The sequence below is a fragment of the Cololabis saira genome, chromosome 14, assembly GCF_033807715.1.
Source record: "Cololabis saira isolate AMF1-May2022 chromosome 14, fColSai1.1, whole genome shotgun sequence".
NCBI classification, from domain to species: Eukaryota; Metazoa; Chordata; class Actinopteri; order Beloniformes; family Belonidae; genus Cololabis; species Cololabis saira.
The window spans coordinates 31518955-31539178 of record NC_084600.1 but is presented as its reverse complement, the minus strand read 5'-3'; the positions used below and the strand labels follow the sequence as shown (position 1 = coordinate 31539178).

At 44.8% G+C, this 20224-nt stretch overlaps 1 protein-coding gene across 1 annotated transcript; it reads left to right on the top strand.

Annotated features, from left to right (window-relative positions):
* The first annotated feature begins 810 nt into the window (after positions 1–810).
* pcf11 (PCF11 cleavage and polyadenylation factor subunit) lies at positions 811–19809 on the top strand. The gene is made up of 17 exons (XM_061740401.1): positions 811–1194; positions 5133–5258; positions 5543–5725; positions 8135–8368; positions 9428–10431; positions 12225–12399; positions 12491–12869; positions 12948–13091; positions 14242–15539; positions 15632–15698; positions 16669–16794; positions 16885–17038; positions 17114–17297; positions 17395–17550; positions 17658–17750; positions 17831–17866; positions 19156–19809. Exons 1-17 carry the CDS (start codon positions 967–969, stop codon positions 19402–19404), a joined length of 4836 nt encoding a protein of 1611 aa, XP_061596385.1. The 5' UTR covers positions 811–966; the 3' UTR covers positions 19405–19809.
* The last annotated feature ends 415 nt before the right edge of the window (positions 19810–20224 follow it).

Genomic DNA, 20224 nt, shown 5'->3' with positions numbered 1-20224 from the left:
TAAACCCAGAACATGACCCCCAAGCAATTATTACATAAACATAACAAACAATGGCAGGTACAAAATAAATAATAAGCTGAACTGGCTAACTTTCATGAACATGGGGCTTCTGGGCTTGTTTCTTCCACCTGTTTGCAACATGATTCTGTGCAGTAGAAAGAAAAAAAGGCTACAAAAGCACTTTTCAGGAAAACCTCTGGATAATTTTGACAGTAAGTAGGAAACTAGACTAGGTCACACGTCCACGGTTACATTCAGATTCAGATTCAGAAAACTTTATTCTTACCCGAGGGGCAATTGCAGGACAACTGACTGAGCAGCAAGACGTTGAAAATCTCAAATAGAACAAGAAATAAAGTAGAATAAAAATGAACAGGGCATGTCTCCTTATGTACAAAAAATATATATAAATATACGAATGTCAAAAAAATCTACAACAGAGTGACTGTAGTGGTATAAGTAAAAATATAAAGTATAAAGTGTCAATGCAAAGTGTCGACAGTGGATGTAAACATGTATTTCCTGTTTCTACACATTGAGTTTCATTAGTGGGATGATTTACTTATTTCGGGGTTTTATTTTTATTTTGACAGAAGTACAACTATCGTGTTTACAACAACATGACAAGCGTTTTGAGCAATGATCTACGTTCCTTATGTAACCAGAACATCCCACCGCTTCACGCTGATTGGTCTCCTCGGGTGGCTGTTATTCCATCCAACCAATCAAAATCAACGACCCTGAAAAAGCCTACACGAAACCAGCCAATGGGAGAAGCCCAACGTAACAGGCCATTTAAAACACGTCACGTGACGTCTTCGCCCCGTAGCCGCAGTCGCCATTTTCTTTCTGGCCGTCGTCGAAAATAGCCGGAGATCCGCCGGTGAAAAGATTGAACGAAAGACGCCAAAAACCGGCGTCGTTTGTCCCCCGACGAGGGCCGAACAGTCGGCCGTGAGTGTTTTCATGGACTGCTCGCTGAGCGGCGGACATGGTGTCAGCCCTGCTCGCCTAGTCGGTTCCTCGAAGATGGAGGCGGCGGCGCGGGAGGACGCGCGGAGGGAGTACCAGTCGTCCCTGGAAGACCTGACGTTCAACAGCAAGCCGCACATCAACATGCTCACCATCCTGGCCGAGGAGAACATCCAGTTCGCCAAGGATATCGTCGCAATTATTGAAGCTCAAATAAGCAAGGTTTTTATGATAATGGAATACTTCACATTTCAGTTTGTACATGTGGAAGTTTGTAGGAGCTGCGGGCTCAACATGGCGGCCAGAGCGCTCCCATGTGCTCGATCTGCTGCCGCTCATGTGTGTGGAAATGATTAAACACGGGGGGGTTGTAGCTTATATCTTCACCATAAAACAACACTATGGTCGGGGTCGCAGGGGGAGATTTAACTTGATGTGGTCTCGGCTTCAACAGTCTGTTTACGGTCAAATGGCATGTTTAAAACGCAGCCATTTGCCTCAGAGTTTGAATTGAGTGTGACTCAAACGCGACGTTTTTGTAAAATAAAACCCGTCTTTCGTCAACAAGGTTGTATAGTCTCGTTTTTAAGTTGACAGGTTTCTGAAATGGAGGAAGGAAACCAGTAGAAATGTAACACGTGACTGAAAATGTCCACAAAAAGCCCGGAAGTGGTGGAGAAATCAGCCATTTAATCAGAATACTTTGTCAGTGTACCTGGGTACTGTGAGATTTGAAGCAGCATCACCTCTCCAGTGCAAGACAAATAGCAGTAGTGCAAACAATAAGAAATATAAAGCAATAAGAAATATAAAAAAGGTTAAGGTGCATTTGAATCGTTTTTGTTTATACAGATGTCAGTATATACATTTAATTTAAACACTTAAACTCTTAAAGCTTTACTGTCAGTTTCGCTGTATTCGCATGCATAACATGCAGATTAACTATTTCATCTTCTCAAAAATCTTTAGTAAATAAGTCAAAAATCTACCTTGAAATGTTGCAATTTAAGATTAAACGGTTTATTTTGATTACATCCACAAAAACACAAGCAGTTCTAACCAAATATGTTTACTTACAATAAAGTATTGCAAAAATAGCAATTCTAAATGACTGTCATCTGAATTTATGTGACCATATTTAGATTATTTATACCAAATGTATTTTATTCTTTTACACATCTAGAGCAGCTCTGGAAGTCCAGACGACTAAAATTACCTTTTAACTTTTTTACAAATAGTTTTGGATATAAAATAAAGATTTGTATACATGTCAGCATTTGCCTCAGAGTTTGAATTGAGTGACTCAAATGCGACGTTTTTTTTAAAATAAAACCTGTCTTTAGTCAACAAGGTTGTGTAGTCTCGTTTTTAAGTTGGCAGGTTTCTGAAATGGAGGAAGGAAATGTAACACGTGACTGAAAATGTCCACAAAAAGCCCAGAAGTGGTGGAGAAATCAGCCATTTAATTTAAACACTTAAACTCTTAAAGCTTTACTGTCAGTTTCGCTGTAATCGCATACATAACATGCAGATTAATCAGAATCAGAAAGGGGGTTTATTGCCAAGTTTGTCAACACACACAAGGAATTTGTTGTGGTGATTGGTGCAATACAGTAAGAATAAAAATATAAAAGCAAACAAATATATATGGAGATAAACTGAGAGATAGAATAAAGTAAAATGTATAACAGGGATAAACAGAAATGTACAATATGAGGATTAAAAAGTGCCGGATATGAATCTTTACAAAAAGTGACGTAGGATGACAGATAAAATGTATAAACAGAAATGAACAGTATAAACAAATATACAATATGGGGTTTTTAAAGTGTCGGTGTTGTAACTATTTAATCTTCTCAAATCTTTAGTAAATAAGTCAAAAATCAATCTTGAAATGTTGCAATTTAAGATTAAACGGTTTATTTTGAATTAAATCCACAAAAACACAAGCAGTTGTAACCAAATATGTTTACTTACAATAAAGTATTGCAAAAATAGCAATTGTAAATGACTGCCATCTGAATTTATGTGACCATATTTAGGTCATTTATACCAAATTTATTTTATTCTTTTACACCTCTAGAGCAACCCTGGAAGTCCAGACGACTAAAATTACCTTTAACTTTTTTACAAATACTTTTGAATATAAAATAAAGATTTGTATACATGTCAGTATTTATGAGTTTTTTAGAAACAAAGTTCTGGGAAATTTGTTCCCTTTTTTATTTCCTTTTCTATTTATTTGTTCAGAATATGACATAAAAAGGTGTAATAGGCATGCTGGTACATGCAGTTGGGTGAGACGCTGGAGTCCACCAATAGGAACGAGGAAGAGGTGTCACATGTTAGATAGCTTTGGGCGTTTGCCAGTGTAATTATGTTTGCTAGTTCTGATAATGAACATAAAATGTGGCTTTTGTGGATAAGCAGTGATATTGATTTGAAATCTGGTATTCCGAAGGGAAAACCTTCGTCCAGTGACATCACAGCCGTAAAAAAAAAAAAATAAATCTAATTTTAGGTTGCTTCTGACATAGACCTGCTGTTTAACAACTGGACCTTTTGTGTTGTTTCTGATTAGCTGAACCCAGGTGTTGTTACACGCCTATAAAAAATAAGTTAATTTAATTGGTGGGATCATTGTACACATGCTGATCATACACTAAAACTAGCATTGTTTTTTTTCAGTCGTGTGTATCATTAAAAAAAAAATTTGGTCATGATCAAGAGTCTGACATTAGTCCGTCTAGAGTGCTGAAATTATAAAAATAAATGGTTTTCACGTTTAAGTTTGCATTTTTCATCAAATCTTTTTTTACAGTAAAATGAAACTTGGAGATTGAATCCTCCAAATGAAACCCACTACCTCTTTATAGAAAGGGAAACAAAGTTAGAGCTCTTCTTCCAAAGGAAGTTCAGAACAAAGGAAGCGATTCTTGTCCACAAAAAATCAAGTTTTTATTTTAAACTTTTAGTGTATTTTCAGTCTTGAGCCAGAATGTTGAATTAATCACCATGGAAACCCCCAACTGTCATCACCATGGAAACACCTGCAGTGTTTGCTTGACGTTCTGGTTAGACGAGAAACGGTGGCAGCGGTTCAGAAACGATTCAGTCTAGTTCCATTACATCTTGTAGATTAAGTGAAAAGAAGCGAGAGAAACGTTGTGCCTTTTTTTTTTTTTTAAGTCGTTAAATGGTCCAAACGGACTCGGGTAGCTGTTTGTGGTTCCAGCAAAGACGTTTTATAGAAATCTGAGTGACGCGTTACGTCCAGGAGGATTCTCAACCAGTTTGTGCGTCTCAGCTGGTTGAGGCCAGACCACACCAACGTCAAAAATGGTTGTCAGTCTGATTTGTTGTTAATAAAATGGCGGATGATCGAGGGTGGGACAAGCCTCGCTCCCTACCCCAAACCCAGTTTTCAGTGTGTGCATGTTGGAGACGCCCGAGCGCACCTCTGCATGAATTCACTCTTGAATATTTTGACTGAAATGTGATTGATTGGTTAAAATGTTAAAATAAAACATGTGAAATGTGCTTTTTGTCATTTTTTATTTCCCAGTGTAATTTCTTGGTGTGACTCTGGTTTACTTGTGCAGACACGTTCAGCTCGCTCGGACTGGTTGAACAGTTTAAAAGCAGCGGTTCATTATCTTAAAGTGTTCAAAACTCATTCATGGGTGTAAAAGTCCAAATTTTTGTTTGTTTTGACATTTGAATGATAAACACATTTTTAAATGGTGAAACTTTTGAAGCGAAGCTCGCTGGATGGAGTTGAACCCGGTAAAGTACAAAGAGGGCTCAGGAGAAACCCTCTTTGGAGGTAAAACGGTTCCTGAAGATGGATTATTTTTATTTTTCTGAAATTTCTCTGGACGGTGGACGTTGGAAAGGATTGCTGAGATCCTCAAAGACTGAACAGTTTTTGGATTTCCATCCGTCACATTGAGACCTTCAGAGTTCTGACAACAGAACGAAGACGCCTGGCTGACTTTTTTTTTTAAATTTTTATTTCCCTTCAATTTTTTCCCCTAATATAAAAACTTTTTTCCCACTCAGTGGGTGTTTTTAAAAGTCTGTAAATTTGAGCATTTGTTCTGAAATGTTGGTTTAACCCCTGTTGTTTTCTAAACTTGTTGAGTTCTCTATCGCTCCAGGCCCCAGCTACCGAGAAGCTTCCAGTTTTGTACTTAGTGGATTCCATAGTGAAGAATGTTGGAGGAGAATACCTTGCAGTGTTTGCTAAAAACCTAATCACTTCATTTATATGTGTCTTCGAAAAGGTACAGTTCTCTTTGAGCTTTGTTTTTAAAACTTAAGCACTAATCTTAGCCGCCCACCTAGCTCACCTCCCTCCTGTTTGTGTTGCTTGCTTCTGTAGTCACCTGCACTCTGCTCCTCCTACTTACAGCCATGATGTAGTCCAGTTAATAAACGTGTGGCACGGAGGGATTTAAGACGTTAAAGTTAAAAGTCAGAGCTAACATGTTGGAAAAAGAAAGAAAAAAAGTTTGTTTGCAGCTCTTTTGTTGGTGGCCGTGGACCAAGTCCTGTCCTTTGTTTGTAGGTGGAAGAAAACACTAGAAAGAGTCTGTTCAAGTTGCGCTCGACGTGGGACGAAGTGTTCCCCCCCAAGAAGCTGTACGCGTTGGACGTCCGGGTCAACTCCGTGGACCCGGCGTGGCCCATCAAGCCGCTGCCGCCCACCGTCAACGCCAGCATCCACGTCAACCCCCGGTTTCTGAAACAGGTGTGTTGCAGATCACAGGCTGGCTCCCCAGACCCCAACCAAGAGTCTGGGTTCAATCTTTTTGCAAGTTGTCTTGATGTTTTAAAAATACAGATGACGAAACGTAACTAGCTGAAGTCATGTGGCCAGCGTTGAGTCGTTGTTAAACAAGAAAATGTCCTGAAGTATTTAATTCATTTAATTTCATTCATAAAATTAAGAACTCTTCGTTTACATATCAATGTTGGTTCTAGGGCTGGGGATCGATTCAAATGTCAAGAATCGATTCAGAATCAATTATCAAGATTTGATCTGATTCAGATATTGATTTGGGTTAGTGTTATTAAAACTGTTTTTTGAGCTGTTGCATGAATTATATGACTGTAGTTATGCAAAATATTACTACTAGTATTATATTGAGATTAAACAGCAAGTATTGGCAGCTAATGATGCTGTAAGGACCAATCAGCTCCCAGAATGCTGATAGAACTGCTTTCAGAAACATGTGGGTAGGAATTACCAAACAGATCCAGGGCAGCAAACGGAGACGGATGAAATCGGTTTTATTTTTTCCCACATTCCGTTTTTATTTGTTCCATTTTCGGTCTATTTTGGTTTTTAATTTTTGAGCATTTGGTTTTTAGCATTTTTTGCAAATGTAACCCCAAGACAGTATATAAAGTAATGAAATATAGACAATTTATGCAATTATAACCTAACACTTAAATGTTTTCATACCTTTAAACATATTTAAAGGCAAAAACATGGCACCAGTTATTCTCGTGTCCAACAAAACATTCCTTTTTTGGGGATAAACGAAAAAATAATCAAAAGTTGTAATGTAATGATGGGGGAAAAAAATACATAAATAAATAAAAGAAAAAAAAAGATCTTTAGACATATGAATCGATTTTTAGGAATCAATATGAGAATCGATTTAGAATTGAGAAATCGATTTATTTTTTTTTCTCTTCTCCTTCCCTCTCAACACAGGCCTAGTTGGTTCAGTAGTCTGTCCCCACAGATGTTTCTTGCATTTGGTAAAGATACAATCTCTACAGTCGGTTTCAGTATTAAACTCCTCGTTGCCCAGCAACCATATGAATGTAAATGATTGTGTGTGGGGTAGTCATGGAAAGGCATTTAGGACAAATGTGTACAAATGTATTTTTGTTTTGTCTGCTTGTATTAACTTGATCCAAAGTTCAGAACCAGCGTCACCTGCTGAGCATGCCTAGTGGTATGAGGCTGACAAACATTGAGACGTTAATAAAGCCAGCAGAGATCAAACTCCAGCCGTCTGTCCGTCACTGACCGCGTCAGTACAGCTCAAAGAAAGAGAATCTGAATCCAACATCAGGTTCCTCTGTGGTTCAGCAGCCGGTTGATCCACTTTCAGCAGATATCGTTAAACATTTCCTGACTTCATCAGTGTCTCGTGGTTCTGGAGCAGCTCTCTGAAGGTCCACCACAGCGTCTCAGCACCAGGTCCTTCAGAACCTGGATTCTTCTATTCTTTATTCTGATGTAGAGCTGTTGCTGTGTTTGGGATCATTTCCTGTCACATGACCCAGTTTCAGCCAGTCTTCAGCTGTCAGACAAATGTCCTCACAACTGTTGAGTTAATGGTCCACTCAGTGACTGATGGGTGTCCAGGTCCAGACCATCATCCCTCCACCACCGTGCTTGACAGCGGGTCTGAGCTGTTTGCTGGTTTTCTCCAAACATGGTCCTGGACATGAAGACCAAAGACCTCCACTTGGGTCTCATCTGTCTAGACGACACTGTTCCACAAGTCTGCTGGTCCTGTGAACCTCAGTCGTGGTTCTGCGTTGTCCTCGCTCAGTCTCGCTCTCACTGAGGTCTGTAAACTCCGAGCTCTTTGGTTTTTCACCTTTATGGAAAGTCTGCTGGAATATCTTCTCCAGGGAAGAACTGTCTTTAATATTTTCCTCTTTGTGGAACCTTGATCTTAAAGTAGTTTGTGTCTCCAGATTAGCGTGGAGTTCCAGTTGCTTCTCTGAGATCGTGACTGATCTCTTTGCCTCGCTTAAGCTGCTAGACCAAAAAAGTGATAAAACATCTGGCTTTTTCTAGAGATCTGCAGGATGAAAGAAAACAGAACTTTTATTGATCACCAAAGGAAAAATGAATCATCAGCTCATCAGTGATGATTAGCAGCACATGGTTGTACTTGAGCAAGTGAAGAAAACAAAACTGGGGGGTTTGACATCCCACCTGCTGCGTTGCTACCAGGATTTTATTTTCTTTCTTTTTGGGTCTGTTTTGTGGTGGTGAAAAACATTGTTCATGTGAAGTTTTATTAGGACCACCTACGATCAGCTGATCTCATTTGTTTTTACACACACGGTTAATGAGGAGCTGCTAACTTGATGTTTTGTTTTTTGCATCTTCTTTCCTCATCTTCAGTCTGAGGAGGCGTCCTCCCCCCAGCCAGCTCCTAGCCACCCCCCTCCTGCTCCTGCTCCTGCTCCTGCTCCTCCTCCAGCGGCAGCCGCCCCCCAGTCAACGCCGAGCATCAGCCAGTCCAGCCTGACGCAGGAGCAGCTGATCCGACAGCAGCTGCTGGCCAAGCAGAAGCAGCTGCTGGAGCTCCAGCAGAAGAAGATTGAACTGGAACTGGAGCAGACCAAAGCACAGCTGGTAGGAGCAGAACCAGAGCTGGACTGCAGGTCCAGAACTGGTTTTTATCCCAGTTAGTCTAGTTGTCTGCTGCTGTTTTCAGCTGTTCGTCACATTGATTCTGGTTTCTTTAGTAGGTTTAGAAAGTGTCAAATGTCCCGTGTTCAGAAGCCCTTACCTCCTGAAGGTTCTGGTATCTGTTTACAGCTGAACTCCCGCAATTCCTCTGCTGTCTTTTACTTCAGGCTTTACTCAGCACTAGAGTTTGAACACTAGAATCCAGACCCTGGTGGCCCGTTCTGGTCGGTAGAAGAACCTCATGGTCTTTTAGAATTAATTTTAAAATACTATTGTTTGTTTTTAAGTCACTAAATGGGTTGGCACCAAAATATATCTCAGACCTCCTACATGTTTATACTCCCTCTAGGTCTTTGAGGTCTTCTACTCAGTCGCGTCTCGTTGTTCCGAAAACAAGGCAAAAAACCAGGGGCGACCGAGCCTTTTCAGTTATAGCCCCTAAACTATGGAACGAGCTTCCTCCCCGCATTAAAATGGCCCCCACAGTAAAAATTTTTAAATCTCGTCTTAAAACGTATTTTTATTCTTTGGCTTTTAATCCAGCGTGAGAGTTGTGTGGTCTCTGTCCTGTCTTTTATGTTTATGAATCACTGGTTGTTGTCTGTCTGGTGTGTTTTTATTTCGTGCTTTTATCTGTTTTACTCTGTTTTTAGTTTTTTACTATTTTATCATGTTTTATTTTACTCATTGTGCAGCACTTTGTTAACCTTGTTGTTTTTAAAATGTGCTATACAAATAAATTGGATTGGATCCAACAGCGAGCTAGATTTGAACCTCCAGGTTAAACTTTACAGCAAAAATGAACATTAACAGTTTTCGTCTCACCTAGTCGGGACGCATGTTGATAACATTAGTGTTGGAGTGAAATATGAATCATCTGAACATTTTTATAAAGCAACACATTTATGTGTAATTAGGGGCGTGGTCTTTTGATTTATAAAGTTATCAGTTATAAAAGGGGAGAAAGAAAATGTTAAACGGAACCATCGTTTGTGTGTGCAGGCTGGCGGCTTTGCGTTGCCGCAGACGACCACAGTTTCAACTGCGCCTACGGCAACCACAGCACAGAGACAAGCCGCCCAAGCGCCTCCTGCGATTCGGCCCTGGATCCCCCGTCAACCTCCACCCGACCCCAAAGCGCCCACCAGGGACCCCCGTCTAAACCGGACCGGCCCCCCAACTGCTTCATCTCAACCCAAAGAACAGCTGTCTGTCAGGAAGGACAGCCCCCACCCCGCTGGGTTCACCCCCGAGAAGAAACTACCGGAGAAGTCCGGCCGGCCGGACAAAGGCAGGATCCCCAGGAACAATGTGTCTGACGAGAAGCTCAAGCCCAAGTCTCCATCTCCAATGGCAAAAAACGTCCAGAGCAAAAACAAACCAGTGGAGGCTGAGAGACAGAAATCCTCTGACAGCACGAAGAAGGATCCCCGACTGAGGAAACGCACTCAGGACAAAACCGGGGAGAACAAAGATGACGAGATGAAGGAGAAGAAGAGATTCAGCGACAAGAAGGAGCGGGACGAGGCCGGCCGGGGTCCAGAGCCATCGAGGGCCAACAAAGGGAAGCTGCTGAACGGCTCCGTGGCCAAACATGAACGCGACGAGGCAGGTGATAAGGCCGACTTCAAGTCCAGCGGCAACGCCCGCACGCACGCTAGGAAACGCACCCGCTCACGGTCCCGATCGCGCTCTCCTGGCGCCTCCCCGAAGAGGAAGGAGCGGCGGTCGCCCAAGAGCCGAGCCCGGAGCACCTCCCTGTCCCCGTCACCATCCCACAAACTAGGCAAGCCTCGGAGAGTCCGCCCCAACGACCCCCAACATGGCAAGCCCGGCCGAGAAGACCGGCCCGGACCCAAGAAGATCCAGTCAGAGAACAGGAGGACCAAGAGGCCGGCGGAGGAGCGCCACCCCGAGCTCAGAGAACCCCCACGCGGCCACGACGGCGGAGTCAAGGACCCCAAGGAGCCTCATCGCTGGAGGAGCGGCTGGGAGGAGAACAAACAGTGAGTAGGAAAACATCTAAACCGCTGCGTTCACACTCGACACTCCTAAACTGTCAATACAAACTAATTAATTCACATCTGTTTTTAATGAATGTTTCTATTACAAAAAACCTAAAATGATCTCTGAAATAACCTGAAACTGACTAAGTTATAAAGAATAATTCACTGTTGAATAGGGCTGGGCGATATATCGAGATTTTAATATATATCGATATATTTTCAAACGCGATATGGTACGAGACAATATCGTTTATATCGATTTAAAAAAAAAAAAAAAAAAAAAAAAAAACTTTTTTTTTATTTATTTTTTTATTTTGATATAGCTTATTTTGTGACAAATTGACTTGAATGTTTTATTTGAGATTTGCACAAATGTTTTGTTATTTGCACTGTCAACCTCAGTGGAAAAGTCTGCCTGTTACTGTCTACATTGTATTAATTGCACAGTGTATTTTAATTTAATTGTTATGCAGGAAAGGGATATTTGTTTTATTTTATTCAAGAAGCATTTTTATTCTATATATGCAGGCAGTTTATTTTTATTTCATTTGTTTTATACATTTTGATATTGTGCAGACCTCTGTTAATAAAGGAACCTGTGTGACATTTGGCACGAGGCTTTGTATTAAAACTGACTGTTTTTTTTAAGGGTTTGCCTCAGAAAAAAATGAAGCTAACAGAGATGCTATGCTATAATGCTTTGGGGGAAACCCCAATTATGGCACAGAAAAAATATCGAGATATATATCGAGTATCGCCATTCAGCTAGAAAATATCGAGATATGACTTTTGGTCCATATCGCCCAGCCCTACTGTTGAATCAAAGTACCATATTTTCCGCACTATAAGGCGCACCTAAAAGCCTTTAATTTTCTCAAAAACCGGCAGTGCGCCTTATATATGATCATTACGGTAATTTCTGTTACTGTAGTCAGGGGGATTGTGGGTAATGTAGATGGTGTCGCCGAAGTAATTGCGCTAAAAACGTCAGGAATCGTCACAGACGTTCAAGATAACAAGATTATTTTGTTAATAAAGTTTGACATACAGTGTTTGTTTTTTTTGTTTTTTTTTTGCATTTTCTGTATGATTTTGTAGCATTTCCTGTTGCGCAGCTCCATCAGGTAGATACGTAACTCAACCCCAGCCACTATAGTACGGTATTTTACCATATATTTAGAGCGCCTTATAATGCGTGCGCCTTTTATATATGGAAAAAGTTTTAAAATACGTCATTCATTGAATGTGCGCCTTATAGTGTGGAAAATACGGTACTGAAACTGTCCTGGACAACGCCGACAGTCTTCAGTATTCTGTTTCACGACCTTTAGACGTGGGACCGGTCCACCTGTAGAATGGTGTTCTGGTCTTCGTGGACAAACGTCTCCTGATGAGCTGAAGGGTTTCTTCTCAGACTGCAGGTTCCAGATGTTCAATGTCTGAATGAAATGTCTAACTGTTGTCATGGGAACATCCAGCTGCTTGGAGACGGTCTTCTAGTCTAGACTGTTCTTCCTGGTGTCCTCAGACAACCGTCTCCTTTACTGTCTGGTCCATGTCCAGTGTGGTGGACACCACGATACCAGACAGCAGAGGGAGGACTTTTGTCAGTTTCTGGTTATTTTAGTGACGATTTGTGGTTTTTCTTTCTTTAATAAAACTTAAACTCTGGCAGCGCCCCCCTCTGATCTTTCAGCCATTTTTCCCTGAAAGCCCCCAGTGACACGTTTACCTGTCGACGTCACCTGCTGTCCTTTACAGCTTCTCTGCAGCTCATCTCTTTCTTCTTTCAGCTTGAAGATGTCAGAGGAGGCTCACGTGAAGGCCGACGCTTCCAGGCACAAATCGTATGGCACCCAGCCACGTCCCACCACCCCTCGAACCCCGAAGCATCGCCTCAGCGTGGACGCCAACCTGCAGATCCCCGAGGTCCTCAACTCCGCCTCCAAGAAGGACCTACTCAGGAGGGTGCGTTCATGAATTCTGCTCACAGTCCGGCGGGACAAGATCTTTGTTCCTCTTCTGTTTTTCCAACAGTTCTTCCCCTTCGTCTCTACAGGCGAGCAAACGTCTGGAGAGCGGCGAGATCTCCCAGGAGGACTTCCTGAACATGGCCCACCAGATCAAACACTTCTTCCAGTACCAGGAGGAGAAGCTGCAGCGCTCGGAGAGCTGGGACGGCGTCGTGGGCTTCGGCAGTAAGAAGCAGTTGTTGCTGAGCCCGCCCGGCTCGGTCCAGTCCCGCCCCCACGAGAGCATGGACGCCGCGGAGCTGTCCTACTACGAGCACAAGTCCAAGCTGAGGAAGACGCAGGTCAACCACCGAGCTGCCGAGGAGGACTGGGACAGCGAGGAGCTGGTGGAGGAGGGTGGCGAGAACGCAGGAAGAGTCCGTAACGACGGCCATAATTACGGCCGACTGCCGCGGGACAGACAAGGTGAGCTGAGCCCGGTCAGAACCAGATGTGCGGCTCTTTAACCGTGTTTGGAGCGCTGACCTGAGGTTTGACTTCCAGGTGAAATGAGGAGTAAAGAGCGGGAGGAGCTGCGGCCTCACGTCACCCCCATGATCGAAGACTACAACCACGGCAAAGAGTTCCCCGCCCTCAAGTCTCTGCCCGGCCTCCGATTCAGGAGGCGAGCCGACCCCAGAGAGTCCAGTAAGTCCAGAACACACACACACACACACACACACACACACACACACACACACACACACACACACACACACACACACACCAATAAAAAAACAAGACTGTTGACATCTTGATTTGCAGAGTGCAGGAAGTGATGCATCATGGGAACTAGGGCTGCAACAACGAATCGATAAAATTCGATTATTAAAAGCGTTGGCAACGAATTCCATTATCGATTCGTTGTGTCGCGCGATTATTACTTCACTCACTAAGTCGCGGAGCGGAAGTTGAGGAGCTTGTGCTTTGCCAGCTCAAAGTAGGTATTTCGCCCGGACTAGATTTAATGCGGCACAGCGCGCTGACGCCGCGCACTTAAAGGAAGAAGAAAGAGGCAGCGGATTTGTTTGGCTTTTGTAACATGCCATGCTCAGGCAGTCTGCAATGGCCCAGATGGGAGACATTTAATTTGAATCCACGCTATATTCTTGTGGTCCGTTCTCCTATATGTTCCCCCTCTAAACATCCGCTACAGTTTTAATTAAAAGAAAATGTGCTCCAATACAGCTGGTCTCATAATTTTTTTTTGAACACTGCCAAAACTCAAACTTAAAACTTAACTAGAACTTAAAATTAGCTTGACACAAATGAGTTAAATTGAAACACGTGGGAAAAACACCTAACCTTAAGTTATGTGTGTTATCAGGTGTAATGGTATTTTTAGGTTAGAAATAAGAAAACTTCTTGGTAAGATCCTCAGTTTTTTGGGTGAAGGCAGTGAGAGAACAAATTGTAATGTTCAAACAAATCCTGTTTCTGATTTTGTATTTTTCTTTATTTTTTATAATTTATTTATTGTTCTGACAGCTCAGGTCCCTTTTTAAACAAAGTATACCTCTTTTGTGCACTTTATTTTTATATATTTGGCAGATGTAAAGCATACATGTGTATGTTTTCTGTGTTAGTCCATTTAGTTGTAGAGATGTTCAAGGAGCAACCTGTTTGTGAACTTTCTGAAGATTATCTGAACTGTGAATTTGTCAGTTCTGTTTTCGAATGAATGGCTGGAATTTAATGCTTTTTTTTTTTTTTTATCCGATTAATCGAAAAAATTAATCGATTTATTAATATAATCGTTAGTTGCATCCTTAATGGGAACGTCTGTTATCGTTTCCAGGTGAACGTGAGTGGACTTCTCCGCTGACGGAGCGGCAGCCGTACGAAGACCGCGAGGAACAGAAAAGTGGCTACGACGCCCCGCGGCGATACCCCGCAGACCCGCGGAGGCCGGACGGGCCCCCTCTGCCCGGCACCGTGGTCCTCAGGAACTGCCCCAGTCCTGCCGGTCTGGAGGCCCCGCCCCCCCGGTTTGAGCGTGAGCGTCTGTCTCCTCTCCATCAGAAAGACTCTGGGGACATGAGCCCCATCCCCCGCTTCGAGAGCCCTAACAGCGAACACTCAGATGACGGGCCCCTGGCCCTGGAGGCCCCGCACCCTCTCCCTCCCCCCAAACCCGTCATCAAAGCCCCGGCCCGCGCGGGGCCGCTGTCTGCCGTCCGACACGGGGACTCTCCCGGACACACGCCTCCTCACGACGGCGGACACGCTCCCTCGCGGTTCATGGGCCCCCCCAGACCTCAACCCCCCGGCTGGTATGAAGCAGGGGGGCCCGGGCACTACGATGAGCCCCAGTTTGACGGCCCCCACCTCCCAGCCCCGGTACGGTTTGACGCTGGGGGGCCGTCGCTCCACAGTGAGAGTCCTGGGCAGTGTGAGGGCCCCCACATGGTTCATGGGCCAATCAGAGGGGGGGATTCCTTGGGACGGTTCGATGGGCCCCCGCAGGGTCCAGTGAGGTTTGTTGGTCCTGTTGGCCAGCAGCCCCCTGTAAGGTATGAGAATCAGGGGAGGGGGCCGGGGCCCTTGGAGGGCCCGATGCAGCGCTTTGAGGCTCCATGTCACTTCAACAACATGGGTCCAGGTCCCACTCCAGGTCCTGGTCCAGGTCCTGGACCTGGAGCGATGGGCTTCCAGCAGCAGCGGCCCCTGCGCTTCGATGGCCCCGCCAACCAGATGGGCCCCGTGAGGTTTGAAGGCCCGGGTCGCTTTGAGGGCCCCAGCCAGCCCGGTCCGAGGTACGACCTGCCTACCGTGGGCGGGCCCCCGCGCTTCGAGTACCCTGGCCAGCAGGGGCCCCCCAGATTCGGTCCCCAGCACAACATGCAGCCCCCAATGAGGCCGATGGCCCCGCCCGTCTATGAAACCCCCATGGGCCCCCAGCAGAACTTTGGCATGGCCCCCCAGCGCTTCCAGGAGCCGATGAACCCCCAGTTCCCGGGGGCCCCGATGCCGTTCCCCGCTCAGCCCAACCTGCAGCCGGCAGGAAACTTCAACATGCAGCCCGCGCCGTTCAGCCAGCCGGCCCCCGGCCCCTTCTACAACCCCGCGGCCCCCGCCATCGGGATGCAGCCGCAGGTGGGACGTCTGAAACCCCCCAGTTTGGTTTTCTTCACTTATGAATTAAAAAATAGATTTGGATCTGATTTGTTTTTAAATCTCTCCCTCAGGTGAACCTGCTGGGAGCCGTGAACCAGCCGTTCCTGCCTCATAACCAAGTGCCTTTCGGACAGCAGAGTAAGTTAACGCATTTAGCTGATGCATTTTAAAAGACTAAAATCAGTATGTGGAACAAATCTCAAATTCTGATATCCTGGATTTACAGACTCAAGAAAATTCAAATCTTTTAACTTGAAAGTTTGAAAGGAAAACACAAAATCTGGTGTAGGGCTGTTCGATTAATCGATTTTAAATCGTAATCGCGATTATGTAATTAGAACCATGTTAAAACGTGAAACTCGTAAAATCGATTTTTTTTATTTATTTATTTTTTTACCTTGTCTGCACACATATTAATGATTGATACCATATTAATGATTGATGGAAATACCTCTCAATACCTGCGACAAGTGCCCCATCGGAGAGGCTCTTTAGTGTAGGAGGGGGCGTTGTAACATGCCACCGGGCATCCCTCAAGCCAGATGCCGTAGACCGGCTCGTGTTCTTTGCAAAAAACTTGCAAATGTGAATAGCAAATGTAATGACTGACATTACACACCTCTACCTCCTTCATGGGTTGCATTATTATTTAGCATGCAAAGACCCAGTTTAGTTTAATTAGAAAATGTCTTGTTTTATTTAATTGGAAATATAACTTACTGTATGTTTGCAAGTGCTGATTTGCTGATTTTTTTTTTTTTTTTTTTTTTTTTTTTTCAGAGATAAAACTTTATATTTCATTATATTTTTTTAAAACTTTTTTTCAACTTATTTTACAGAGTTTTGCACTTTATTCATAAATTTTTTGTTTAATAAGAGCAAAGTTTGCACTTAAAGCCCAATGGGACAAATGTTCAATAAAAAAACAGCATATTTGAAATCATTTCTTTGCCTTTTGTCAATTCACAAAATAATCGTAATCGGATTTTGAGAGAAAAAAATCTAGATTTTATTTTTGGGCAAAATCGAACAGCCCTAATCTGGTGGTTTCTCGGTTCTTTTGCTTTCTACAAACAAGCGATGAACTGTGATCTAACTGTGGCTGCAGCTCCTCAGGTCGTCCCTCCAGAGAACCACTTCGGTCAGGTTGACGTCAACGAGCTGCTGTCCAAACTCATCTCCACCGGCATCATCAACCCCTCGCAGCCCGAAGTCCCCCAGACCTCCAGCACCGGTCAGTCACACGACCTCCCGTCTCCCCGCCCCGCTACCTTTAAATGTCTGTCTTCCTTGATGGTTAAAATAACCGCGATGTCTTTTGCAGAGTCTCCGTCCACGACTCCAGCGGCTCCAGCTGTGGAGGAGGAGGAGGAGAAGGAGGAGCAGGAGGTGGCGGTGGAGGAGGAAGAGGAGGAAGAGGAAGAGGAGGATGACGATCTGCCGGACCTCACCAGCTTCAGCATCGACCACATGAAACAGTGAGTCCCTGTTCACGTCATGGGACCAGTTTTTTTTTGTGAACCAGACTCTCAGCCGGGTCCTCCCCCTCGCAGGCGCTACGAGTCGGTGATGACGAAGCTCTACTCCGGTAACCAGTGCTGCCTGTGCAGCATGCGCTTCACCGCCGCCCAGACAGACATGTACGCCGACCACCTGGACTGGCACTTCAGGCAGAACCACGCCGGCAAGGTGGCGAGCAAGAAGGTGACACACCGGCGCTGGTACTACGGCCTGACGGTAAGAACACACGCACGCACGCACGCACGCACGCACGCACGCACGCACGCACGCACACAATGTGATTTGGCTGCTCTAAACCAGGTTTTGTCCACAGGACTGGATCGAGTTCGAGGAGATCGCCGACCTGGAGGAGCGGGCCAAGAGTCAGTTCTTCGAGAAGGAGAACGAGGAGGAGGTCCAGAAGAGCCAGGCCGCCGCCAAGGAGAAGGAGTTCCAGAGCGTTAAAGCCACCAAGGACCAAGTGGGAGAGGTTAGACGGTTACTGATCAGTGATCAATATCTGAGGGCGAGCCCCTCCCCCTGCCGGGACCGAAGCACGGCGGACTTCAGGAACCTGACGCTTTTGTTTCTCTGCAGTTGTGCGAGATCTGCCAGGAGCCCTTCGAGACGTACTGGGTGGAGGAGGAGGAGGACTGGTTCCTGAAGCACGCCATCAAAGTGGACGACAAGGTGGAGTCTCCGCCCCCGCCGCCCCGTTTCCAGCCGCAGCAGGAAGTAAACAATTAACCGATTGTGTTTTCTCTCCACAGAACTTCCACCCGGCCTGCTTCGAGGATTACAAGAACGTGAGTAACATTTAAACGGTTTCTGAAGGGAAAAAAACAACTTTCCGATGGTGCAGCGTACGATCCACAAAACTTGGCGGCAAACATGTGACCAGCGGCATCTTAAGGTTGCGAGAGTTCTGGAAAGTTTAAAGGGGACCTATTATGGCATTTAATGTCTATTTTAAACAGGCCTTGAAAGTCTTAAAAACAAGTTTTTGATTATTATTTTTTTGCTAAATAAATTAGAAATTCAGCCTCTGAGCCATGTCTTTATCTTCCCATTCTCTAACCTCATTATCTATGTGGGATTCTGAGTGGGCGGGGCTATGATAATGAGGTACTGTGCTGATTGGCTGCCTGAATGATGCGATACACCGCTACAAAAAAATGGCGGAAGCTCCGGCCGGCGGAGTTAGTTCGGATCGGAGGCCAACCTCTGTAAATCACATTTTGGTTACGTAACGACGGGAGCAGAATCTGAACGGCTCGTAGATCCACATCACACTGGACGGCTCATCCGGGCGGCTGTACAGACACTGCAATATTTGGTTGCTTTCCTCCTTCTCTGAATTGGCAGGCTGAGGGGAGACCACTTTATATATGTTAAAGCAAGAAAAAATGTGTTTTTCATAATAGGTCCCCTTTAAGTTTGAGATATTTGAGTCTTAGTTTAGAGAACATGTGCCGAATGCGTTTTCAAGTTGCTTGAGACGACCTTTACAAAGACACGCCCACCAGCGGACTCTGGCGTCAACCACCTGAAGTTATCTGCATCTTTAAAGTTGTCATTAAAGGAAACGTGAACGGATGTTGGAAGTTTGGATCAGCGTCCACCAGACCCGTGCCGACGTAGCGATTATCGATGTTTGTCCACCACGTCGCTCGTTCGCTGCTTTCCTACTACACGACTGTTTTTGCTGCTTCTAGAAATGGTTTTTAGTTTTTCAAACGCCTGAACAGGAACGTGATTTTAGCGCTACTAGCTGCTACGTCATATTTCATACATCTTCGTTGCCATGGCAACCTTTCAGGCGAGTTATCAAACTGGGTGAGCGTGTTTTACAAACAGCGGCGGCTAACGACGACAACCTGATAAGTTGTTGCGATGTTGGCGCTCATTTCAGTCAGGACGAGGTCCCAAAGGTGCGACAGACGACGTGACGCGTTAACACCAGCAGGTGCTTCGATTAGTTTATCGGATTTACGCCATCGGGTCAATAAAACTATGATTTTTGCTCCTAAATCGATGGACGACGCTGATGGCGGCTCTTCCTCAGTCTGACCTTGGTCTCCTCTCGTGTCCTCAGACGTCGTCGTATCTCGATGTCACGCCGTCGCCCAGCAAGCTGCTGACTGAACACCCGCTGGGCGCCTTCGTGAAGGAAGAGGAGGAAGAGGAACCCACTGCCTGCGCCGTTGCCGCGGCGGCGGCGGCTTTGATCAAACAGGAAGCGGGCGGCGAGTCGCCCGAGCTTCCTCCGCAGGAGGGGGAGGCCCAAGGGGGCGCGGCCCAGGAGGTTTTAACGGACTCTGTGCAGCCAGAGGACAAAGCATGACGGCGCCGCTGCTCGTCTTCATCCCGTCGGGGGTGAAGGTGTTTTTATGACTTGAATACATTTTGGTATTTGGATTCTGGCCGTTTTCAGGTCTTCTGGTTCTGTGAAGAATTGTTCCGTTGGCTCAAAGCTGTAATGATTTAATTTATAAATTAAAGTATTTTTTGTAAGTCTGGTCTAACGGTGATTGAATCTCACAGCTGCCGCCTGTACATAGAAGCAGTGATTGAGTTATCGACGACAGTCTCAGGTGTGGAAGGTAAGCCTCACCTGAGCCCAGGACTCGAGGTCGTCCCTTTTTCTTTGACTTTCAATAAACGAGTCTGAAACATGTTTTTGTGTGAACATCTCAGTTTTGCTGTCACTTCGGTTCAAGAAGAAAAAATAAAGTTTCTGTGATTTCAACCAGTGGTTCTGTTTTTATTCACTTTTTTTTTTTTTTTTTTAAAGGGTTCACAGGTTCAGATGGGGAAAACCGAACTGGAGGGGGCTTGTGGGATCGCTTTAACTCCTAAATCGATCTTTTATTTAATTTTTCCAACAAATTAACTGAAGGAACTCTTACAACTTGACGCCTCAAACAGAAGTGGAGTAAATTGCAACCCAAAACAACAGGGCCAGTGGGAAGCGCTCAAAGCTAGAAATCTGAGAATCCAGTTTTATTTATAGTCTCAATTAAAATAGTAAAAGAATGCAGGAGATGGATGTGATTGGAGCGATGTCTCGGAAAGGATCCCCAGACTTTTAAATAGCTGAAACCTTCCTGACCCGGGCGGAGCGCTGCGACACGAGCCGGTTTTACTTCCAAGTAGTGGGGGAT